Source organism: Ranitomeya imitator, chromosome 7 (assembly GCF_032444005.1).
Source record: "Ranitomeya imitator isolate aRanImi1 chromosome 7, aRanImi1.pri, whole genome shotgun sequence".
NCBI lineage: Eukaryota > Metazoa > Chordata > Amphibia > Anura > Dendrobatidae > Ranitomeya > Ranitomeya imitator.
The window spans coordinates 213,817,480-213,835,641 of NC_091288.1; the positions used below are offsets into that span (position 1 = coordinate 213,817,480).

General features: G+C 42.1%; 1 protein-coding gene across 1 annotated transcript in view; it reads right to left on the reverse strand.

Annotated features, from left to right (window-relative positions):
- Positions 1–404: 404 nt before the first annotated feature.
- LOC138646191 (olfactory receptor 1C1-like) overlaps positions 405–18,162 on the reverse strand; it is a 32,882-nt gene continuing 15,124 nt past the window's right edge. Inside the window, exon 2 of the mRNA XM_069735654.1 lies at positions 405–1,355. Within this exon, the coding sequence (XP_069591755.1) occupies positions 405–1,355 (951 nt within the window). The remainder of the gene's footprint in view (positions 1,356–18,162) is intronic.

An 18,162-nucleotide genomic window follows, 5' to 3' on the forward strand; every position in this document is an offset into this window, starting at 1 on the left:
TTTAGTGAATCTCAAGTTATTTCTTATGTTCCACCGAGACTTCTGGCCAATGCATCCCATGTAGCTGGCAAACTAAGTTTCAAAACAACAGCTGGAATATTATCTCATTATTACTGATAGTTTTTATGGTGAAAGGATTTGAAGGACTATCCTTCCTCTTGCATTATTATTTTTTGCTTCCCAACCTTATGTCTAGCCACTTCCGGACTTCTGAAATCTTGTGCATGGAGACTTTCATGGATTTTGTTACTTTTTCTACTGGCTGTGCAGTGAGTTACTTGGCGGTTACTGATATTTTGGTGGCATTGCCAATCCAATCGGAACCCAAATTAACAGAGGTTATCTTAGCTATGTAACCCCTTAATATAAAGTTTGACATTATTTACCTATTTATAGGTAAATATTTATATTTCGTTGCCTATAATCCTCAACTTCGCTCCCCCAAATTTCCGCAAACCCTTCATAACATCTTTGTTTCGCAGGCTATATATCAAAGGGTTCAATATTGGTGTCACTGCTGTACACAATATAGTGGCAATCTGTTCCATAGCATGGGAATATTTAGAAGGTGGAATCATGTACATGGAAGCGCCAGTTGCGTAGTAGAGGATGATGACGGCAAGGTGGGACGAACAGGTGGAGAAAGCTTTTCTCTTTCCATCTCTCGACTTAATTTTTAAGATAACATTGATGATTTTGATGTAAGATGTCAAACTACATAAAAAGGGGCAAAGCCCAAAAAATATCAATTCGAAATAGACGATAATGTAGAAAATGTCTTTACCGGCGCATGACATCTGAGTCAAAGTATTAGCTTCACAGAAGAAATGCTGAATAATGTTGGAATTACAGAAGGACATCTTGGATACTGGAATAGTCATCAAAATGGAATTTAGACTCGCCAATATCCAAATAGTGAAGATAAACATTGTGCAGATTTTCTTATTTAATAAATGGTGGTAGTGTAAAGGATTGCAAATGGCCACGTACCGGTCGTATGCCATAATAAATAACAGGATGTCCTCCGCACTAGCGGCCAATAAGAAGAAAAATGTCTGCGTGAAACACTGCGTAAATGATATTGTGTTATTCCCAGTGAGGATCATATCTAAAAGTTTAGGAATTGTAGAGGTCGTAGAGCAGATGTCTATATAGGACAAGTTACAGAGGAACATGTACAAAGGGACATGCAGGTGATTATTGACGTAAATGACAGTCAGAATCAGTATGTTCATCAATAACCCGATCAGGTAGATAAAGAGAAATATATTGAAAGGAAGTAACTTGCTCCCACTGTGGCTGAAAAATGGTGTGATGTAAAAGAAGTCAGTAGATGATTGATTCATAATGTCCGCCTATAAGACATTATAAAAATATTACTACAGATATCAGATAAAAATATATAAATTAACACCGTCATACTTTACATTCTAGACTCTGTATATGGAACAATCAGGTGGCACTTGTGACTAGTGTTGAGCGATACTTTCCGATATTTGAAAGTATCGGTATCGGATGGTATCGGCTGATACCGGCAAAATATTGGATCTCGCCGATACCGAGTTCTGATACCAATACAAGTCAATGGGACACAAATATCGGAAGGTATTCCTCGATGGTTCCCAGGGTCTGAAGGAGAGGAAACTCTCCTTCAGGCCCTGGGACCCATATTAATGTAAAAAATAAAGAATAAAAATAAAAAATATGGCTATACTCACCCCTCCAAAGGACCCTGGCTGTCACCGCTGCGAGCGTTCGCCTCCATCCTTAAGAATGCTGTGAGTGAAGGACCTTTCGATGACATCGCGGTCAGGTGAGCGGTCACGTGAGCAGTCAGGTGACCGCGACATCATCGAAGGTCCTTCACTCACAGCATTCTTAAGGACGGAGGCGGACGCTCACAGCGGTGACAGCCAGGGTTCTTCGGAGGGGTGAGTATATCCATATTTTTTATTTTTATTCTTTATTTTTTACATTAGTATGGATCCCAGGGCCTGAAGGAGAGTCTCCTCTCCTCCAGACGCTTGGAACCATATGCGCCGCACACTCCGATACCGATTTACGATATCACAAAAATATCGGATCTCGGTATCGGAATTCCAATACAGCAAGTATCGGCCGATACCTGATACTTGCGGTATCGGAATGCTCAACACTACTTGTGACATTTATGGCATTGTAAGCGCCCTATGATCATCTCATTGCCTGCCCTGACTCTGCAATAGTAAAATCTGATTGTTTTTTAAGAAAAGAAAGACCCTCATGGCTGTCTGGACATAAAGCTTGATATATTATTCCATAACTATTAGGCTAGAGTATTTTTTTGTCATTCGAGAAAATGGGATCAATTATGTTATTCACACTCAGATCAGACTCTGATCAGTGTTTGATCAGAGTGCGATATGATTTTCTCAGATGAGGAGAAAATGGAAAAAAAAAACCCTTTCCATCTACTCCATTCTGTTAGTGCGCAGAAACCGGACAGGACTCAGTCATTCGAATGCGGTCCAACTTTTTGCACTCACTACGGTCATCTGCACCTGCCCTTAGTGTGTATTTTGTAAGCTCCAGATTTAAAATGAATAGTACTGAAATGTAGAAAAAATGGTGCCATAAAAAATACTCTTCGAATGTGTTGTACACCCATGTCAACAAAATGTATTCCAACCAATGTCAGGCTTCCGGCGAGGTCCTTTTTTTAATTTTTACACTCATTTATTTATAATCACTTAAGTTTAGCTCTACTAAGCATTTTTGTAGTTTCAACAAAGTGGATCTCGTGCCCACTCAATTTTTTTTTATACGTTGGAGAAACTGATCTATGGTGCGATTTTGACACCTGCAACCTGTCAAGTTCTGTTACAGTAAATATGAGTAGTGATGAGCGGCTATACTCGTTACTGGGGTTTCCCCGAGCATGCTCAGGTGTTCTCCGAGTATTTTGGCGTGCTCGGAGATTTAGTTTTTGTCGCTGCAGCTGCATGATTTGAGACTGCTAGACAACTTGAATACATGTGGGAATTCCCTAAAAAACAGGCAACCCCCACATGTATTCAGGCTGGCTAGCAGTCGCAAATCATGCAGCTGCAGCGACAAAAACTAAATCTCCGAGCACGCCGAAATACTCGGAGAACACCTGAGCATATGAGTTTTATTTGCAAATTTTCCCCATAAACTTGTGTCTAAGGAGCAACATTTCTTCTTGTAGAAACTGACAAGCCAAGCCTGGCATGTCAGAATGAGGAGACTTGGAAGCCATGCATGCTCGTCTAGGAAGGTAAATATGCAAATTGTCTCTAAGAGATATTTAATTCCCCGTAAACTTGAATCAGATGAGGAAATTCCATGTGTAAAAAACGCATATGTGTTTTTATTGCATTTCTAAAGCAGAAACGCAAGAAAAATACATGTAATCCACTCATGACTAAAACAACAATGTTTTATCAAAGCTAAGAAACAGGAAGCTTCCAAAGCAAAAAAGTAAGATTTGAATCGCAAGTTCGCAACGCCTTAAAATGGTCAAAAAATGCAGCTGAACAAACAAGATAAAAATGTGTTTAAAAAAAAAAAAACGAAAATGTAATGAAAAAAAAGACATCTAATTTAGCTAATAAGTGCAGAAATGCTGCAGAAAATCTGCAATATAGAAAATTCACCAAACGCTCATCACCGGAACGTAGGCTTAGAAGCAATAGTGTCACTATAAACAATTACATTGAAATTGTTTTTGCCATTTTTTTTCATAATATTGATGAACTAATTATTATTGTTATTATGATTTAACTTTAAATTATGGGTAATTCTGTTTTTTGATGTTAGTGTTACAGTTTCTGAACATTTTAATCACACACGATTATTATTATACTTTTGCTATACTTTTGTTTTATGTTTCTGCTCAGCGATGTGATCAAACGGAAATAAAACTTTTTTATTTTTCCGTTGTTAATAAATAATATTGCATGTTTTATTATATTTTACGAACTTTATTATTCAATTAATTCTTTATAATCTTATTGTTATTTTATATTTTATTTTTATGATTAGTTACAACATTCTTATCTTTGGGAATGAAAGGTTTAAACTTGTAGACTTAAAAGAAACTTGAAGACACAAAAGAGCACAGTGAGGTCAAAAATACTCTGTTGTAAAAAAAATCACAGTAATAAGCAAGTGCTAGTCAAAAGATGGAAAAAACAGGGTGTTTAGTTGATACGTTTTTTTGCAAAAAAATGTATACTAAGCTGCTCCACCAATCGTCAAGGTATACCCTTATAGAGCAGTCCTATCTAATGTATATAATTCCTATCTGACGTATTTAAAAACCTGATCATCTGTATAGTACCTGTATAAGCAGGGTTCAGAGAGGGAATATCCATGTGGACATGCTGGATGGAACAGCGTTTTTTTTTTACAACAGAGTATTTTTGACCTTACTGTGCTCTTTTGTGTCTTCAAGTTTCTTGGTGGTGTGTGAACAGGTTCCTACAGACTTGTTCAATGTGCAAGTAGCCCATGTGTTTTTTGGTTCTATAATTGTTCTCTTGTTTCTACAAGACTAGGGAGTCCACCACTCCTTATGGGTCATTTGCATAAAAGCTGTTCCATCCAGCATGTCCTCATGGATATTCCTTCTCTGAACCCTGCTTATACAGGTACTATACAGATGATCAGGTTTTTAAATACATCAAATAGGAATTATATACATTAGTTAGGACTGCTCTATATGGGTATACCTTGATGATTGGTGGAGCAGCTTAGTATACTTTTTTTGCAAAAAAAGTATCAACTAAATACCCTGTTTTTTCCATCTTTTGATTAGCACTTGCTTATTACTGTGATTTTTTTTACAACAGAGTATTTTTGACCTCACTGTGCTCTTTTGTGTCTTCAAGTTTCTTGGTGGTGTGTGAACAGGTTCCTACAGACTTGTTCAATGGGCAAGTAGCCCATGTGTTTCTGAGACTTAAAAGAAAGTCATGAGAAATGTAAAACATTTTATTATTTTTTTAATAAAAGTAAATTGCAGATATACACAATAATAATTTTATACATTTGCACAGTATATGTTTGAAGCCACTTAAGGTAACAAAAAGCAAAACTTACCAATACAAAAAAATACAATATGTGTGTAACTCTACCAAAATGATCATGTTAAAAAAAATTACTAGATGTCATACAGATTACTATGTTCTTGCTTTTATCATTTGAAGACATTATCAGCCACCTTGATAATGATAACCCATCCTTATGTTATGACTGCTGGGATAGGTAATCAATATCAGATCAATAATGACGATCTATAAGGACAGACATTATAAAACTTTAAAACTGGACCAGCATCTACCACGGAAATCACAAATAATATGTTGTTTCTAATCATATGAAGAAATGAATAAAGCCAAGAAAGTCAAAAAAACATGTCTAGATGAACATTGTTGCAAAATTTGAGTAGTTTCATTCCAAAAAAATGGAAGAAGTATCCGAATATATCTACCTTGGTTCTTGCTAACTTGATTAATAGATTTCAAAATTTGGCCACAGAATTCTACATTTTTTGTTTTTCTCCTTTTCAGAACTACACCTGCAGTTATAGGGGCATATCTGTTTTGGTGTACACTCCGGTGAGAATTGACGGGGGAATGGATTGCCAATGTTGGCGTCCCTTCTGCTCATCGATGAGCAACAAAGATAAAGACATTTTACCTGCTTTGAAAAAAATAAATAATGTCCTTCCGTAACATTGGTCACATAAAAGGGAAAGAAATTAAAAATAAAGAAAATTTATACAGTGAAAATCTCCAAAGAATGATTCATTATTCTAGACCTATGGGGAATTGTGTTCTTGTAGGATTATACTCCATGGAGTAATTTTTTTGTTTTCTTCCTTTAATAACTCTCTCAAGGTTAGATAATTTTCATAAAATACCCAAAGGCCCCCAAAAGGACCCATAGTTGGGTCATTTTAGGTTATTCTTGAGCTTTTGGCGTATTATAGAATAAGAAACAAAATAGATTAAGGTGCATAAAAGTACAATGAAAAGAATTGCCACCTCTGAATAACCCCGTTCCGAGTTCTCAATAGGGCATTTGTATATGAACCGATACAAAGTACAGGATGTAAAGGATAAGGTCGAATTAAGGGATGAGCTTACAAGGAATATTATTAAGAAGACAACAGAAGTTAGATTCTAAATTGTGCTAGGCCTGCCTAAAATGATGTCTTTTTATGCTCCTTTTAAAATAGATGTTAGGAATTAATTAGATTATCCAGGGTAGCGCAATCCAGTGATCTGGTGCAACACAAGAAAAGTATTGGAAACAAGAGTAGATAGTTCTGATAATGGAAGATGTTATTCTTAGGTCATTGCCAAAACGCAGAGCATGGGTAGGATGTGCAGATCTGTGGAGATATCGGGGAGCAAGATTGATGTTATAATAGCATAGGAACTCACTCAGGAAAATAAGTGATACACTAAAACTGCAACTGTTTCTTCTGGTTCTTGTACAGACTAGAGATCTGAGCTCTCAGTCCCTAGTGGTTTCTGCATGAGATAGCCCTAACTAGGGTTGAGCGACTTTTCTTTTTATAGGATCGGGTCGGGTTTCACGAAACCCGACTTTTTCAAAAGTCGGGTCGAGTGAAATCGGCCGATCCTATAGAAAAGTCGGGGGCGGGGGCGGCCGAAACACGAAACCCAATGCAGTGCATTGGGTTTCTAATGGTTCCCAGAGTCTGAAGGAGAGGAAACTCTCCTTCAGGCCCTGGGATCAATATTTAAGTGTAAAATAAAGAATCAAAATAAAAAATATTGATATACTTACCCTCGGACGCGCCCTGGTTCTCATGGGGGTCACGCGACCAATCACAAGCCGCGACGTCATCTAAGGTCCTTCAGGTGCTCATTCTTAGGAAGGAAGGCTGCCGGTAAGAACCAGGGCGCATCCGAGGGTGAGTATATCAATATTTTTTTATTTTTATTCTTTATTTTACACTTAAATATGAATTCCGATACCGATTCCTGATATCTTAAACATATCGGAACTCGGTATCGGAATTCCGATTCCAGATCAGAAGAACGCCGACCTCATGGCTGACCCCACACAGGGGTCAGGTCGGGTTTCATGAAACCCGACTTTGCCAAAAGTCGGCAACTTCGGAATCTGGCCGACCCGTTTCACTCAACCCTAGCCCTAACCACAGACTAGATGAAGGAAATTCAGACCTATTTTGCCTGAAAAGAAATCAAGCGCTTCATATTCCCCCTAAAGAATGAGAGGGCAGAGCAGAATGCAAATTAACTAAAGAAAGGAAAGTGTGTTGAAAAAGATCCCACAGTGAGTAAAGCAAACTATGAAATACAAAATAAAGGATTAAGTTTGCCTAGTTCCTAAAAAGAAACAGAAGATAGGTGCAGGGTAAAGAGCATAAAGAACAAAGATATAAACCCTAGCTGGTCTTTCACTGACTTGCTTAAGCTACAACAGTAATGCTGGACATCCAAATAAGACTTTCACCAGCAGGAAATACCAGCAGGGGGAAAGTATATAAAATCGCACCCAAAAGATAATATCGCAGACAAATGAGTAATTTAAAATATCTCTTATCCTAAAAAGACTGAAGCAAGGATAGCAGATACTAAACACCCAAAGAAAATGTGTATGTTCCGTGGCTCCACAGACAGAGAAACTGACCACAAAGCACAGGTACAAGGGTTTGAACCCAGAACCATGACAATTGATAAGATTATATTGAACTCTAAACTAAATGGGCAAATAGTGCAGTAACTGGCACAGCACAAAGGTACTGTTGTACATGCTGGGCAGAAAAAGTAGAGATGACAGAATTTAGAGAGAAAAAGTGTGATTAGTCTTGAGCTGACTAGAATGAAATGAGGGCGAAAATAGAGGTTTTAGTCCTATACAAAGCAGGAAAAGGGTGGATTGTGAATATGCTTTTCTGATCTAGGTGGAGTTTATGCAAATGATTGAACATATTTAGTAAAGGATGTTAATGACCGGGCCAATTTTTACAATTCTGACCACTGTCCCTTGATGAGGTTATAACTCTGAAATGCTTGCATGGATCCTGGTGATTCTGACACTGTTTTCTCGTGACATATTGTACTTCATGGTAGTGGTAAAAGTTCCTTGATATTGCACGCGTTTATTTGTGAAAAAAGCAGAAATTTGGCGAAAATGTTGAAAATTTCACAATTTTCCAACTTTGAATTTTCATGCCCTTTTATCACAGAGATATGTCACACAAAATACATAATAAGTAACATTTTCCACATGTCTACTTTACATCAGCATAATTTTGGAACAATTTTGTTTTTCTGTTCGGAAAAAGTTTACCAGCGATTTCTCATCTTTACAACACCATTTTTTAGGGACCACATAAAATTTGAAGTCACTTTGAGGGGTCCTTCATAGAAAATACCCAAAAGTGACACCATTCTAAAAACTGCACCCCGCAAGGCTCTCAAAACCACATTCAAGAAGGTTATTAACCCTTCAGGTGTTTCACAGGAATTTTTTGAATGTTTAAAAAAAATGAACATTTAACTTTTTTTTCCCCCAAAATTTACTTCAGATCCAATTTGTTTTATTTTACCAAGGGTAACAGGAGAAATTAGACCCCAAAAGTTTCACAATTTCTCCTGAGTACGCAGATACCCCATATGTGGGGGGAACCACTGTTTGAGAGCGTGGCAGAGCTCTGAAGGGAAGGAGCGCCATTTTGGAATGCAGACTTAGATGGAATGGTCTGCAGGCATCACATTGCATTTGCAGAGCCCCTGATATACCTAAACAGTAGAACCCCCCATAAGTGACCCCATATTAGAATCTAGACCCCCCAGGGAACTTATCTAGATGTGTTGTGAGAACTTTGAACCCCCAAGTGTTTCACTACAGTTTATAACGCAGAACTGTGAAAATATAAAAACATTTTTTCCCACAAAAATGATTTTTTTAGCCCCCAAATTTTTATTTTCCCCAGGGTAACAGGAGAAATTGGACCCCAAAAGTTGTTGTCCAATTTCTCCTGAGTACGCTGATACCACATAAGTGGGGGTAAACCACTGTTTGGGCACACAGCTAAGCTCGGAAGGGAAGGAGCACTGTTTTACTTTTTCAACGCAGAATTGGCTGGAATTGAGATTGGACGCCATGTCGCGTTTGGAGAGCCCCTGATGTGTCTAAACAGTGGAAACCCCCCAATTATAACTGAAACCCTAATCCAAACACACCCCTAACCCTAATTCCAACCCTAACCATAACCCTAACCACACCCCTAACCCAAACATACTCCTAACCCTAATCCCAACCATAACCCAATCCCTACCCTAACACATACCTAACCCTAATCCCAACCCTAACCCTAACCCTAACCACACCCCTCACCCTGACACACCTCTAACCCTAATCCCAACCCTAATCTCAACCGTAAATGTAATCCAAACCCTAACCCCATCCCTAGCCCCAAACCTAAGCCTAACTTTAGCCCCAACCCTAAGCCTATCTTTAGCCCCAACCCTATCCTTAACTTTAGCCCCAACCATAACTTTAGCCCTAACCCTAATGGGAAAATAGAAATAAATACATTTTTTAATTTTATTATTTTTCCCCAACTAAGGGGGTGATGAAAGGAGGTTTGAATGACTATTTATAGTGGGTTTTTGTTTGGCAGCTGTCACACACTAAAAGATGCTTTTTATTTAAAAAAAAATAGTTTTGCATCACCACATTTTGAGAGCTATAATTTTTCCAGATTTTGGCCCACAGAGTCATGTGGTTTCTTGTTTTTTGCGGGACAAGTTGACGTTTTTATGAGTACCATTTTCGGGCACATGAGATTTTTTGATCACTTTTTATTACAATTTTTGAGAGGCAGAATGAACAAAAACCAGAAATTTATGAATTTCTTTTGGGTGGGGCGTTTATACCAATCCATTTGTGCTAAAATTGATAAAGCAGTTTTATTCTTCGGGTTAGTACGATTACAGCGACACCTCTTTTATATCTTTTTTATGTTTTGGCGCTTTTATATAATAAAAACTATTTTATATAAAAAAATATATTTTTGCATTGCTTTGTTCTGAGGGCTATAACTTTTTCATTTTTTTGCTGATGACGCTGTACGGCAGCTTGTTTTTTGTAAGACAAGATGACGTTTTCAGCAGTACCATGTTTATTTATATCCATCTTTTTGATCGCATGTTATTCCAATTTTTTCAGCGGTATGATGATAAAGCATTGTTTTTTTGCCTCGTTTTTTTTTTTTTTTTTTACGATATTCACTGAACGCAGAAGCGGCGATACTAAATATGTGCACTTTTATTGTTTTTTTACATTTACATAAATAAATGTATTTTTTTGAAAAATATGTATTTTTTTTCTTTATTTAGGAACTTTAAAAAAATATTTTTACAGATGTTAATTTTTTTACTTTTTTACATTGTCCCAGGGTGGGACATTACTGTATAAAGTCAGATCACTGATCTGACACTTGGCAGAGCACTGTGTCAGATGAGCGATCTGACAGGAAGTGCAGGAGGCCTGCTGGTGCCTGCTCTCAGCAGGCACTGGCAAACCACCTCCCTGTTGGACCCAGAAGGGGCCAGTGGCCATCTTGGATCCAGGGGCCAGCAGGGAGGAGACCCTCGGAACAACGCAATCACATCACGTTGTTATGAGGGTCTCAGGGAAGCACGCAGGATGTCCCTTCCCTGCGCAATGATCCCTATGCCACTGAAACACTGCAATCTTGATTGATTGCAGTGTTCTGGGGATTAATGTGCCTGGAGCAATCCCTGCAGCTCCAATGCCTGCAAGAGAAAATGGCAGGGAATGGATCCATCCTGCTTCCTGCCCGAGTTTCCTATCTCACACAGCAGTGGCTGAATGACATCATCATTCAGCACCATGGCCGTGTAAAACAGGAATTCAGTGCTGCTGCTGGTTGAGACAAGAAGCTGCTGGCAATGGGGCAGCTTCAGGATACCGTGCACAGAGGGGATGTGAGGGTGTGTTTGTGTGTGTGTGTGTGTGTGTGTGTGTGTGGAGAGAGGTGAATGGTGCTGTGTGTTTGTGTGTGTGTGTAGGTGGAGGAAAGGGCAATGATGGGGTGATGGGGCAGAAGGCAATGATTGGGTTGACAGAGAGGGCAATAATAGGGGTGGTTGGGGAGGAAGCAATGATAGGGTGATGGAAAGGGCAATAATGGGGGGAGGGGGAGGAGGAAATGATGGAGGTGGTGAATGGGCAATAATGGGGTGGTGGGGAGGAGGAATTGATGGAGGCGGTGTAATGGGCAATGATGGGGGTGGTAGGGGAAAATTCAAAGATGGTGGTGGAAAGGACAATGATGGGGTGGTGTGGAGGAGGAAATGATGGAGGTCATGGAATGGGTAATGATGGGGTGGTGGGGGAAAAGACAATGATGGTGGTGGAAAGGGCAATGTTGGGGATGTGGGGAGGAAAAATGATGGGGAGAAGACAATGATGATGGCAGTGGAAAGGACAATGATGGGGTGGTGGGGAGGAGGCAATGATGGAGGTGGTGAAATGGGTAATGATGAGGGTGGTGGGGAGGAGGAAATGATGGAGGTTGTGGAATGGGTAATGATGAGGGTGGTGGGGGAGAAGAAGATGATGGCGGTGGGAAGGACAATGATGGGGTGGTGGGGAGAAGGAAATGATGGAGGTGGTGGAATGTGTATTGATGGTGTGGTGGGGAGAAGGCAATGATGGTGGCAGTGGAAAGTACTTTGATGGGGGTGGTGGGGAGGAGGCAATGATGGAGGTGGTGAAATGGGCAATAATGGGGTGGCGGGGAGAAAGCAATGATGTAGGTAGTGAAGACGGGCAATCATCAGAGTGGGGGAGAGGGCAATAATGGAATGGGAGGAGGACAATGAGGGGTGTTGGGGATTGGGATGAGAGGAAGGCAGATTTATAATGGATTTAGGAACAGGGGGAGGTGGAGGAAGATGTTATTATCGATTATTATGTCTAACGCAGTCCCCTTAGTATAAAGTGTACTCACTTATTATGTGTAGCACAGTCCCTTAGTATATAGTGTACTCACTTATGTAGAGCACAGTTCCTTGGTGTATAGTGTACTCACTTATTATATATAACACCATTCTTAGTTACATAGTTTCCTCTATTGTTATGTATAACACTGTCCCTTATTGCATACCATCTTCTCTAGTTATATATGGTGCTGTCCCTTATTATAGCTTATTATAATAGCTTCCTCTGCTGTTATGTACAGTGCTATCTCTTACATAGTGTATTCTTGGCATTTTTTTTTGTTCACAGCACCCTCTTTTATTACATAGTCACCTCTCTTGTTAGAAATGACTACTGATGGAGGAGCCGGTGACCAGACGACCACACCATCAGCTCCTCCTTTAGAAAAGAAGCTTTCCCGTGCTCCATCAGCTGTCATTGCATTATACAGCAAACAAGACAGGATGGTATGCAAAAACCAACAGGGCTCTATAAAATCCAATATATAAGGGATGGTGCTGTACATAACTAGAGAGGGCATTGTATAATAAAGGATGGCATTATACATAATAAAGGAGACCATGTAATATATACATGTATGTGTGTGTGACGCTGTATATATACAGTATATATATATATACTAGCTATTGAACCCGTTCTACACCCGGGTAGCGAGCATTTATATTGGTATATGGTCTCCATCCTGATATGTGCTGCACCCATCCTGCGTCCCCATCCTGTCATGTGCTGCACCCATCCTGCGTCCCCATCCTGTCATGTGCTGCACCCATCCTGTGTCCCCATCCTGTCATGTGCTGCGTCCGCATCCTGCGTCCCCATCATGGTATGTGCTGCGTCCGCATCCTGCGTCCCCATCCTGGTATGTGCCGCGTCCGCATCCTGCGTCCCCATCCTGGTATGTGCTGCGTCCGCATCCTGCGTCCCCATCCTGGTATGTGCTGCGTCCGCATCCTGCGTCCCCATCCTGGTATGTGCTGCGTCCGCATCCTGCGTCCCCATCCTGGTATGTGCTGCGTCCGCATCCTGCGTCCCCATCCTGGTATGTGCTGCGTCCGCATCCTGCGTCCCCATCCTGGTATGTGCTGCGTCCGCATCCTGCGTCCCCATCCTGGTATGTGCTGCGTCCCCATCCTGCGTCCCCATCCTGCGTCCCCATCCTGGTATGTGCTGCGTCCCCATCCTGCGTCCACATCCTGGTATGTGCTGCGTCCCCATCCTGCGTCCCCATCCTGGTATGTGCTGCGTCCCCATCCTGCGTCCCCATCCTGTGTCTCCATCCTGTCATGTGCTGCACCCATCCGGGGGCCTGAGCAGGCGGGGACACCGCTGCGCTGTGGGGGTCAGGTGCCGGTATCGCCGCCAGCTCAGGCCCCCCCCAGCACTTACTATACTCACCTGTCCGGCGTTCCAGCGCTGAGCGGCGCCATCTTCTCGGTCTCCTGGCTGTGACTGTTCAGTCAGAGGGCGGCGCCGGTGCCCATTAAGCGCGTCATCGCGCCCTCTGAACTGAAGGTCACAGGCCGAAGACCGGGAAGATGGCGCCGCTCAGTGATGGAACGCCGGACAGGTGAATATGGCCAATACTCACCCTCCTGGCGGTCCCTGCTTCTCTGCTGGAGATCGCGGTGTGCTTCGGACAGAGTGACGCTCCCAGCGTTATATTATAGATATATATATAATCTTTATTTTTATATAGCGCTAACATATTCCGCAGCGCTTTACAGTTTTGCACACATCATCATCACTGTCCCCGATGGGGCTCACAATCTAAATTCGCTATCAGTATGTCTTTGGAATGTGGGAGGAAACCCACGCAAACACGGGGAGAACATACAAACTCCTTGCAGATGTTGTCCAAGATGGGATTAGAACCCAGGACCCCAGCGCTGCAAGGCTGCAGTGCTATCCACTGAGCCACCTGCCTGTTGTGAATTCTGTGGCTGAATTCACTCCTGTGGTCACAAGTGGTACTGCAGCTTCTGAGCTTCCTTCCTCAGGTGTTCTGGTGAGCTCGTTAACTGCTTCGTTACTTAACTCCGCCTGATGCTGCTATCCCTGCTCCTTGTCAATGTTCCAGTGTTGGATCTGAGCTTCTCCTAATTGTTCCTGTGACCTGCTGCTCTGTATAGCTAAGTGCTTTTTTGCTATTTTGTTGTTTTTTTTCTGTCCAGTTTGTCTTTTGTTTTGCTGGTAGCTCTGAGAAGCAAAGGGTGTACCGCCGTGCCGTTAGTTCGGCACGGTGGGTCTTTTTTGCCCCCTTTGCGTGGTTTTTGCTTTAGGGTTTTTTGTAGACTGCAAAGTTCGCTTTACTATCCTCGCTCTGTCTAAGATTATCGGGCCCCACTTTGCTGAATCTATTTCATCCCTACGTTTTGTCTTTTCATCTTACTCACAGTCATTATATGTGGGGGGCTGCCTTTTCCTTTTGGGGTATTTCTCTGGGGGCAAGTCAGGCCTATTTTTCTATCTTCAGGCTAGCTAGTTTCTTAGGCTGTGCCGAGTTGCATAGGTAGTTGCTAGGCGCAATCCACAGCCGCTATTAGTTGTGTTTAGGATAGGATCAGGTGTGCAGTCTACAGAGTTTCCACGTCTCAGAGCTCGTTCTTTTGTTTTTTGGTATTTGTCAGATCACTGTGTGCGCTCGGATCGCTAGGCACACTGTGTCTCTGGATTGCCTTCATTACACCTTTCATTAGCAGACATCACAGTACAAGGAGCCCATCTAATGATTCTCAATAGAGGGAAAGAAAAAGTTCTGACACCATTTTTTTTTTCTCTGCTCTGTGTTCACTTTTTTTTTTTCCCCTAGACATTTGGGTGATTCTGGACACAGGTGTGGAAATGGATATTCAGAGTCTGTGCTCTTCAATGGATAATCTCGTTATAAATGTACAAAAGATTCAAGATACTATTGATCAGAAATCTATGTTAGAACCAAGAATTCCTATTCCTGATTTGTTTTTTGGAGATAGAACTAAGTTTCTAAGTTTCAAAAATAATTGTAAGCTATTTCTGGCCTTGAAACCTCATTCTTCTGGTAATCCTATTCAACAGGTTTTGATTATTATTTCTTTTTTGCGCGGCGACCCTCAAGACTGGGCATTTTCTCTTGCGCCAGGAGACCCTGCATTGAGTAGTGTCGATGCGTTTTTCCTGGCGCTCGGATTACTGTACGATGAGCCTAATTCAGTGGATCAGGCTGAGAAAAATTTGCTGGCTTTGTGCCAGGGTCAGGATGATATAGAAGTATATTGTCAGAAATTTAGGAAATGGTCAGTACTCACTCAGTGGAATGAATCTGCGCTGGCAGCTTTGTTCAGAAAGGGTCTCTCTGAGGCTCTTAAGGATGTCATGGTGGGATTTCCTATGCCTGCTGGTTTGAATGAGTCTTTGTCTTTGGCCATTCAGATCGGTCGACGCTTGCACGAGCGTAAATCTGTGCACCATTTGGCGGTATTGCCTGAGGTTAAACCTGAGCCTATGCAGTGCAATAGGACTATGACCAGAGTTGAACGGCAAGAATACAGACGTCTGAATGGGCTGTGTTTCTACTGTGGTGATTCCACTCATGCTATTTCTGATTGTCCTAAGCGCACTAAGCGGTCCGCTAGGTCTGCCGTCATTGGTACTGTACAGTCCAAATTCCTTCTGTCCATTACCCTGATATGCTCTTTGTCGTCGTTTTCTGTCATGGCGTTTGTGGATTCAGGCGCTGCCCTGAATCTGATGGATTTGGATTATGCTAAACGTTGTGGGTTTTTCTTAGAGCCTTTGCGGTGTCCTATTCCATTGAGAGGAATTGATGCTACACCTTTGGCCAAGAATAAACCTCAGTACTGGGCCCAGCTGACCATGTGCATGGCTCCTGCACATCAGGAAGTTATTCGCTTTCTGGTGTTGCATAATCTGCATGATGTGGTCGTGTTGGGGTTGCCATGGCTACAAACCCATAATCCAGTATTGGATTGGAATTCCATGTCGGTGTCCAGCTGGGGTTGTCAGGGGGTACATGGTGATGTTCCATTTTTGTCGATTTCGTCATCCACCCCTTCTGAGGTCCCAGAGTTCTTGTCTGATTATCAGGATGTATTTGAAGAGCCCAAGTCCGATGCCCTACCTCCGCATAGGGATTGTGATTGTGCTATCAATTTGATTCCTGGTAGTAAATTCCCTAAAGGTCGATTATTTAATTTATCCGTGCCCGAACATGCTGCTATGCGCAGTTATGTGAAGGAATCCCTGGAGAAGGGACATATTCGCCCGTCATCACCACTGGGAGCAGGGTTCTTCTTTGTAGCCAAGAAGGATGGTTCGCTGAGACCGTGTATTGATTACCGCCTTTCTTAATAAGATCACTGTTAAATTTCAGTATCCCTTGCCATTGTTATCTGACTTGTTTGGTCGGATTAAGGGGGCTAGTTGGTTCACTAAGATAGATCTTCGTGGTGCGTATAATCTGGTGAGAATCAGGCAAGGAGATTAATGGAAAACTGCATTCAATACGCCCGAGGGTCATTTTGAGTATCTAGTGATGCCGTTCGGACTTGCCAATGCTCCATCTGTGTTTCAGTCTTTTATGCATGACATCTTTCGTGAGTATCTGGATAAATTCCTGATTGTTTACTTGGATGACATTTTGATCTTCTCAGATGATTGGGAGTCTCATGTGAAGCAGGTCAGAATGGTTTTTCAGGTCCTGCGTGCTAATTCTTTGTTTGTGAAGGGATCAAAGTGTCTCTTCGGTGTGCAGAAAGTTTCATTTTTGGGGTTCATCTTTACCCCTTCTACTATCGAGATGGATCCAGTTAAGGTCCAAGCCATCCAGGATTGGATTCAGCCGACATCTCTGAAAAGTCTGCAAAAGTTCCTGGGCTTTGCTAATTTTTATCGTCGCTTCATCTGTAATTTTTCTAGCATTGCCAAACCATTGACCGATTTGACCAAGAAGGGTGCTGATTTGGTTAATTGGTCTTCTGCTGCTGTGGAAGCTTTTCAGGAGTTGAAGCGTCGTTTTTGTTCTGCCCCTGTGTTGTGTCAGCCAGATGTTTCTCTTCCGTTCCAGGTCGAGGTTGATGCTTCTGAGATTGGAGCAGGGGCGGTTTTGTCACAGAGAGGTTCTGATTGCTCAGTGATGAAACCATGTGCTTTCTTTTCCAGGAAGTTTTCGCCCGCTGAGCGTAATTATGATGTGGGCAACCGAGAGTTGCTGGCCATGAAGTGGGCATTCGAGGAATGGCGCCATTGGCTTGAAGGAGCCAAGCATCGCGTGGTGGTATTGACTGATCATAAGAACTTGACTTATCTCGAGTCTGCCAAGCGCTTGAATTCTAGACAGGCCCGTTGGCCGTTATTTTTTGCCCGCTTCGACTTTGTGATTTCGTACCTTCCGGGCTCTAAAAATGTGAAGGCGGATGCTCTGTCTAGGAGTTTTGTGCCCGACTCTCCGGGTTTATCTGAGCCAGCGGGTATCCTCAAGGAAGGAGTCATTGTGTCTGCCATCTCCCCTGATTTGCGGCGGGTGCTGCAAAAATTTCAGGCGAATAAACCTGATCGTTGTCCAGTGGAGAAACTGTTCGTCCCTGATAGGTGGACTAATAAACTTATCTCTGAACTTCATTGTTCGGTGTTGGCTGGTCATCCTGGAATCTTTGGTACCAGAGAGTTAGTGGCTAGATCCTTCTGGTGGCCATCTCTGTCACGGGATGTACGTACTTTTGTGCAGTCCTGTGGGATTTGTGCTAGGGCTAAGCCCTGCTGTTCTCGTGCCAGTGGCTTGCTTTTGCCCTTGCCGGTCCCAAAGAGGCCTTGGACACATATTTCGATGGATTTCATTTCTGACCTTCCCGTTTCTCAAAAGATGTCAGTCATTTGGGTGGTCTGTGATCGCTTTTCTAAAATGGTCCATCTGGTGCCCTTGGCTAAATTGCCTTCCTCCTCTGATTTGGTGCCTTTGTTCTTTCAGCATGTGGTTCGGTTGCATGGCATTCCTGAGAATATTGTTTCTGACAGAGGTTCCCAGTTTGTTTCAAGGTTTTGGCGAGCCTTTTGTGGTAGGATGGGCATTGACCTATCCTTTTCCTCGGCTTTCCATCCTCAGACTAATGGCCAGACCGAACGAACCAA